Here is a 7,310-nt window from a genome sequence, read left to right on the forward strand (position 1 = left end):
TTGTGTTTTCAAAAAAAAATGGATTTAGGGAAGACTTCTGTGGATCTCTTGAGATGCTCTAGGTTACTGTAACGATGTATATTTCTCCGCCTCATGCAAGAAGGCATAATTTGAAGTCTTCCTAAACCCAAAAACATTATAAAAAAGTTATAGCATATGGGCTATACCTACTACAGGCCAAACATTAGCGTCATTCCAAAATTACAACTCACTGCCCACTCGACACCACGCCGGCACGTTCGCCTTCTCTACCACTGCCAGTTACTATAAATAGCCTGCACTTGCATATGCGCTCTCCAACACCCCCACACGATTGCGCACACACCTTCTCTTCTCCGCGTGCAGCAAACTTCGTTCCCTATCCCAATCCGTCCCCGAGCGACCTGCGCGTGCATGGCGGCAACCCTCCTGTCCCACGTCGTCTCCGACCTCTGCATCGGCAGGCCGAGGGTGCTCACGCTGCCACCCTCCACCCCCGTCGCGGCCGCACTCGCCGCGCTGCGCACCGGAGCCGACCCATTCGTCTTCGTGGACGACGAACCGGCTGCCTGCTGCCACGCGAAGACCACGACGTACGTGAAAGTCACCGTCGCCGACATCCTCTGCTACGCCTGCGGCGACGCGGGCAACCTCAGGGACGTCGCGGCCGCGCTCAGCCGGCCCGTGGCAGTAGTGGTCGCGGGCGCCGTCGCTAGCGGCCACGGCGTCACCCACCGAGTGGACCCGCAGACGAGGTACGAAACGCAGCCGGTGCGCTGTCGTTTCTGATTCTTATTTTGTTCCGAGTTGTCCTTCTCTGGCATTGACTACAATGGCATCGGCGGCTATACTGTTTGGCCAAACTTTTGCGCAGGCTGCTCGACGCCATCGACGTGCTGCTGACCGACGGCTGCCAAGGCCTGCTCGTCCCTCTCTCTGCGCGCACCCGCAAGAGGCACCACCAGCACCAGGGCCAGGCCCCGTCCTCCGACGCCGGCGCCTTGTTGGCCACGTCGTCCGACTGCTGCGTGCTGACGCGGGAGGACATCGTCCGCCACCTCTTCGGCTCCATCTCCCACTTCTCCCCGGTCGCCGCGCTCACCGTCGCGTCCCTCGGCCTCGTCCGCCGCGACGTCGTGCACGCTGTCCACGTCGACGACGACGGGCTCGACGTGATCCCGCTTTTGCGCAGGGCCGTCTCGGACGGCACGGCCGTGGCCGTCGTCGCCGACGACGACGCGTTGGTCGGCGAGATCTGCCCCAGCGTGCTCGCCTCGTGCGACGTCGAGGCGGTGTCGGCCGCCTTCGCGGGGCTCTCCGCTGGCGACACCATGGCGTACATAGACTGCTCGCTGTCGTCGCACTCTCCGCCAGAGTTCTTGGTGCGCGCCATCAGAGCTCAGCTCGCCGGAAAGGGACTGGACGCCATGGCCGAGCTCGTGGAATGCGCTGGAAAGGACACCGCCGTCCTTCCTTTGTCCCCGTCCTCGTCGTTGTCGTCGACATCCTCTGACGAGGACTCACCGTCGGGACGCGCACGACGCCCAAGGAGGATGTCATCTGGGAGCTTCGGGTGGCGGTCCACGGAGGACGTGGTGGCTTGCCACTCTGAGAGTTCGCTTGTGGCAGTCATGGCCCAGGCGCTTGCGCACCGTGTAGGGTACGTCTGGGTCGCTAATGAGACCAGCGGCGCGCTCGTCGGGGTAGTGAGATTCGCCGACGTGCTCGCGGTACTCCGGGAGCAACTCCGGCCTCAGTCGGTCAGTCCCAGGTGCTAGCTAGTGCTATGCAGATAAACCGTGATCTGCGTGTCAGCTCGCGCAAGAATCAAGATCTCCGACGCTAAAACAGTTGCTAGTGGTTCTCTTCCGTGTCAATCCGTCTCAGTCAAGTTCGGACTGAAGATGTGCAGAGTTTGTTTGTTTGTGTGTGTGTATTTTGAATGTGCTAAGTTTTTTTTTTCGACAAGAGCGAGCTATAACTCGGCCCAAGAGCAGTTTTAGCCCGGAATTTGGGATGGCCCGAGATCTCGATTCAGTGGAAAGGCTGGAAGCCGCAATACGGCCCCGTGAGGTCGTGGGCTCTCGCTTCTTTTGGGTGGCGAAGCCGGGGAATCGTCATGAGTCATGACGGGTAAATTTAATTTTGAGTTTCATACCTTTTTTCTGAGAATAAAGAGTAACTAGAAACTTGCTCGCGCCTTGCGCGAGTTTTTTATAACATAATTGAATAGCTGATTTGATGTATATAGACATTAAGTAAATTGATGTTGTGGGTGTATATAAGCAATATGTATCTTAGTAATATATGTGTAGAAGACGGTATGTAATATGAACGAAAAAATATGCAAGCACGAATATGTTTGTACCACTGAAAAGTTGGGATATGCAAATATAGGATCACGTCCAGATTGGATGTGTTATATTACAGTGGGTTGTAAGCTAACCATAGTTGATAGCAAATTCCTAGTTATATGTACATATTTGTTGAGGCACCAAAATATTGGTCCTAAAGACCGCAAAAGATGGCATGTCAGAACTATAGCTACATGCCTTTCTAGTTGTAGTATTTGTTTCGGCATGGATATATTGTTTACATCAAAAGAAAGTTCGTAGGTACTTTGTCAGGCAAATACGTTTTAGATCGGATTACACCAAAGTTTGTAGAAGACATGTGTCAAAAGCAAGAAAATTTGGCGCTCTAAACATCTGTGTTTATTTCTCCTGCACATCGTCATCATTGCTTTGGATATGTAAGCTTCCTTTCTTGAACCTACATATATTTAAGTAGTAAGTAATGGTGGGTTTGAATTAGGGTAGAATAGATCGATGTAGATGCGAATATAGGAAATAATTTGTGAGCAGGTTAGTATCTTAATGTAAAGTAAAGTAAAGAACAAATAAAGTTTTTTCTATGATCAAAAGGTTCGTATTTTCTTAAAATGTATCGTGCATGGTACATAAAACAAATATAGGGAACATGGTATGGTTTTGTTTTGTTTAAGTCATAGTGTACAAACTTATTAGTAGCAGTTGATTTTTTTTATGTAGGCACCTGATAGGAAGATGGATAATAATGGTCATGAATTTTAAATTTGGGAATTATTTCTAGAAGGTCCAATTTGGTGTATTTATTAGAAATTCCTAAGTTGATACCTAGATTCTATCTGGTGCAGTAATCTGTGAGTACCTATGGCAGCATGGAATTTGTGTATGGTACTCATATTGTTAGGCTGTGTGTTGGTATATATTGTTAGTAAACGGTGAAAGCAATTCTGTAATATGAACCTGTGGATACTTGGAATAATGGTTCACTTAAATATGGCGTGATATTACGTATGGTAATGCTATTAATTTGTAACTGAACGTAATGTACACATGTATAATTAACGTTTAGACCATGTTACCTATAAATGGTGAGTATAATACTCTAGATGATATTTCAAATTATCAATGTTATTCTTACTACATTTCTTTGATTTAATTGTGCAATGCTTTTTGTAGGAGGCAGCGATCAAACCTCACTGCATTGCTACCAGAAATCAAACAGATATATTTTTTCTGTTGTTATGTATGATTTGAATTGAGCCATGTATGCACAAAATTGTTTCAATTATTATAGACTTTGTGGTTGGAGTAAAAAAGCTATTGTATTATTGTTGTTCAAGATTCTCAAACATACAATGTTTATATCTCATATTCATAGAGGATCATAATATAGTTTATTGCTGCTTACTAAGATAAACATGTAGAAGGTATATAGTTACCTTTTTGGAGGAGATTCGAATGAGGGCATACTTTTTTTTCCTTTGATTTGACTGGTGTCCATTGTTTGCTGCCACGGAAGGAAAATATGGATTAGCTTGTCAATGTACTAACTTTTCATAATACAGTGAGTAATAGATATATTAATATATTTGTGGTTGTTATTTTTTATACAAAGTGGAAGAGACGTACCTCTGTAATTTCTTCTTCGCCATCAGACTTGGGAGTATGTTGATATGTGAGGGGGTTACTGAGCGGTGGATATATTAGCTTCCTTGCAGCCTAAAAGTAAACATTGTATAACATAATTTAGTTGTGAGACGTTACCTAGGTAGCAGTAAAAATAAGGTGTTTGAGTATGGTCATATGATAACCTGTATGGGTGGTGGAGTACTTGTGGATAAATTTTGAAAAGGATTTGATGGTGAGTTCTCGATTAACTGCAGTTGTAACTTGTTTTGTGGTGTTGATGTACCTTCTATGATATTGGTTGGCTTCAATGGTAGTGCATGTTGTCTACCATGCGCTGCAGTTATAGAGATGATGCGAAGGGCAATGGGGACCTGATCTTGGTTATCGAAAAAACTGTCATCTGGTATTACTCTAAAGGTGAATTTGAGTGAAACAATCTGAGCTAAATCTGGAGGAATTGGTGTCGCTGCATTTGTAGATCGTAAGATAACTTCGCAAGATTTGCCAACAATATATCGTGCTATGTTATCTGAAAGTCGCCTAGAGGGGGGTGAATAGGGCGAATCTGAAATTTACAAACTTAATCACAACTACAAGCCGGGTTAGCGTTAGAAATATAAATGAGTCCGAGAGAAAGGGCGCAAAACAAATCATGAGCGAATAAAGAGCGAGACACGATGATTTGTTTTACCGAGGTTCGGTTCTTGCAAACCTACTCCCCGTTGAGGTGGTCACAAAGACCGGGTCTCTTTCAACCCTTTCCCTCTCTCAAACGGTCCCTTGGACTGAGTGAGCTTCTCTTCTCAATCAAATGGGAACCAAACTTCCCGCAAGGACCACCACACAATTGGTGTCCCTTGCCTTGATTACAATTGAGATTATCGCAAGAAAGAATGAGAAAAAGAAGCAATCCAAGCGCAAGAGCTCAAATGAACACAACAAATCTCTCTCATTAATCACTAAAGCTTTGTGTGGAGTTGGGAGAGGATTTGATCTCTTTGGTGTGTCTTGTATTGAATGCTAGCTCTTGTAAGTAGTTGGAAGGTGAAAAACTTGGATGACTTGAATGTGGGAGTGGTTGGGGTATTTATAGCCCCAACCACCAAACTTGACCGTTGGTGGAGGCTACTGTCGACGGGCGCACCGGACAGTCCGGTGCGCCACCGGACACTGTCCGGTGCGCCAGCCACGTCACCTGGCCGTTGGGTTCCGACCGTTGGAGTTCTGACTTGTGGGCCCGCCTGGCTGTCCGGTGGTGCACCGAACAGGCCCTGTAGGCTGTCCGGTGTGCCACCCGTGCGTGCTCTGCTCCTCTGCGCGCGCAGGTGCGCATTTAATGCGTTGCAGTCGACCGTTGCGCGCGAAGTAGTCGTTGCTCCGCTGTCACACCGGTCAGTCCGGTGAATTTTAGCGGAGCGGATTCCCGAAGCTGGCGAGTTCAGAGTCGCTCTCCCTTGGTGCACCGGACACTGTCCGGTGGCACACAGAACAGTCCGGTGCGCCAGACCATGGTGTCTTTCGGGTTGCCTTTTGCTCTCTTGTTTTAACCCTTTTCTTGGTCTTTTTATTGGCTTATTGTGAACCTTTGGCACCTGTAGAACTTATAGACTAGAGCAAACTAGTTAGTACAATTATTTGTGTTAGGCAATTCAACCACCAAAATCAATTAGGAAAAAGGTGTAAGCCTAATTCCCTTTCAATCTCCCCCTTTTGGTGATTGATGCCAACACAAACCAAAACAAATATAGAAGTGCATAATTGAACTAGTTTGCATAATTGTAAGTGCAAAGGTTACTTAGAATTGAGCCAATATAAATTCTCATAAGATACGCATGGATTGTTTCTTTATTTTTAACATTTTGGACCACGCTTGCACCACATGTTTTGTTTTTGCAAATTCTTTTGTAAATCCTTTTCGAAGTCCTTTTGCAAATAGTCAAAGGTAGATGAATAAGATTTTGAGAAGCATTTTCGAGATTTGAAATTTTCTTGCCCTGTTTCAAATGCTTTTCTTTTGACTAAACAAAACTCCCCCTCAATAAAATCCTCCTCTTAGTGTTCAAGAGGGTTTTAAGATATCAATTTTGAAAATACTACTTTCTCCCCCTTTTGAACATACTAAGATACCAATTTGAAAATCATTATTTTTAAAATTAGGTGGTGGTGCGGTCCCTTTTTGCTTTGGGCTAATACTTTCTCCCCCTTTGGCATGAATCGCCAAAAACGGATACTTTGAGTGAAATATAAGCCCTTGTAAACTACTTTCTCCCCTTTGGCAAATAAAATATGAGTGAAGATTATACCAAAGTTGGAGAGTTGCTCGGAGCAACAGCGAAGGACAAGTTATGGAGTGGAGTGGAAGCCTTTGTCTTCGCCGAAGACTCCAATTTCCTTTCAATACACCTATGACTTGGTTTGAAATTAACTTGAAAACACATTAGTCATAGCATATGAAAGAGACATGATCAAAGGTATATTCATGAGCTATGTGTGCAAAACATCAAAAGAAATTCCTAGAATCAAGAATATTTAGCTCATGCCTAAGTTTGTTAAAAGTTTGTTCATCTAGTGGCTTGGTAAAGATATCGGCTAATTGATCTTTAGTGTTAATATATGTAATCTCGATATCTCCCTTTTGTTGGTGATCCCTTAGAAAATGATACCGAATGGCTATGTGTTTAGTGCGGCTATGCTCAACGGGATTATCTGCCATCCGGATTGCACTCTCATTATCACATAGAAGAGGAACTTTGGTTAATTTGTAACCGTAGTCCCTAAGGGTTTGCCTCATCCAAAGTAATTGCGCGCAACAATGACCTGCGACAATATACTCGGCTTCGGCGGTAGAAAGAGCGACGGAATTTTGCTTCTTTGAAGCTCAAGACACCAAGGATCTTCCCAAGAACTGGTAAGTCCCCGATGTGCTCTTTCTATTAATCTTACACCCCGCCCAATCGGCATCCGAATAACCAATTAAATCAAATGTGGATCCTCGAGGGTACCAAAGCCCAAACTTAGGAGTATAAGCCAAATATCTCAAGATTCGTTTTACGGCCGTAAGGTGAGCTTCCTTAGGGTCGGCTTGGAATCTTGCAGACATGCATACGGAAAACATTATATCCGGTCGTGAAGCACATAAATAGAGTAAAGAACCTATCATCGACCGGTATACCTTTTGATCTACGGATTTACCTCTCGTGTCGAGGTCGAGATGCCCATTGGTTCCCATGGGTGTCTTGATGGGCTTGGCATCCTTCATTCCAAACTTGTTTAGAATGTCTTGAATATACTTTGTTTGGCTAATGAAGGTGCCCTCTTGGAGTTGCTTCACTTGAAATCCCAAGAAGTACTTCAACTCCCCCATCATAGACATCT

At 45.2% G+C, this 7,310-nt stretch overlaps 1 protein-coding gene and 1 pseudogene across 2 annotated transcripts; one reads left to right on the forward strand and one right to left on the reverse strand.

The window, feature by feature from the left end:
* Nucleotides 1-303: 303 nt before the first annotated feature.
* Nucleotides 304-2,225, forward strand: LOC103627468 (CBS domain-containing protein CBSX5). The gene is made up of 2 exons (XM_008647757.3): nucleotides 304-734; nucleotides 854-2,225. Exons 1-2 carry the CDS (start codon nucleotides 394-396, stop codon nucleotides 1,755-1,757), a joined length of 1,245 nt encoding a protein of 414 aa, XP_008645979.1. The 5' UTR covers nucleotides 304-393; the 3' UTR covers nucleotides 1,758-2,225.
* Nucleotides 2,226-2,584: 359 nt separating this feature from the next.
* Nucleotides 2,585-4,530, reverse strand: LOC103627467 (LOC109942132-like pseudogene; annotated as a pseudogene). Its single transcript, NR_161325.1, has 4 exons — nucleotides 4,118-4,530; nucleotides 3,936-4,025; nucleotides 3,746-3,813; nucleotides 2,585-2,751 (listed from the first exon to the last, which is right to left on the reverse strand). The product of NR_161325.1 is annotated as a protein-like pseudogene (transcript).
* Nucleotides 4,531-7,310: the final 2,780 nt, after the last annotated feature.

Source organism: Zea mays, chromosome 5 (genome assembly GCF_902167145.1).
Source record: "Zea mays cultivar B73 chromosome 5, Zm-B73-REFERENCE-NAM-5.0, whole genome shotgun sequence".
Lineage (NCBI taxonomy): Eukaryota > Viridiplantae > Streptophyta > Magnoliopsida > Poales > Poaceae > Zea > Zea mays.

Bases quoted from the DNA above. Each gene is read 5' to 3' on its own strand.
- LOC103627468 (XM_008647757.3), top strand. From the start codon at position 394: ATGGCGGCAACCCTCCTGTCCCACGTCGTCTCCGACCTCTGCATCGGC. The intron at 735-853 runs GTACGAAACGCA...ACTTTTGCGCAG, and splicing joins CGAGTGGACCCGCAGACGAG to GCTGCTCGACGCCATCGACG.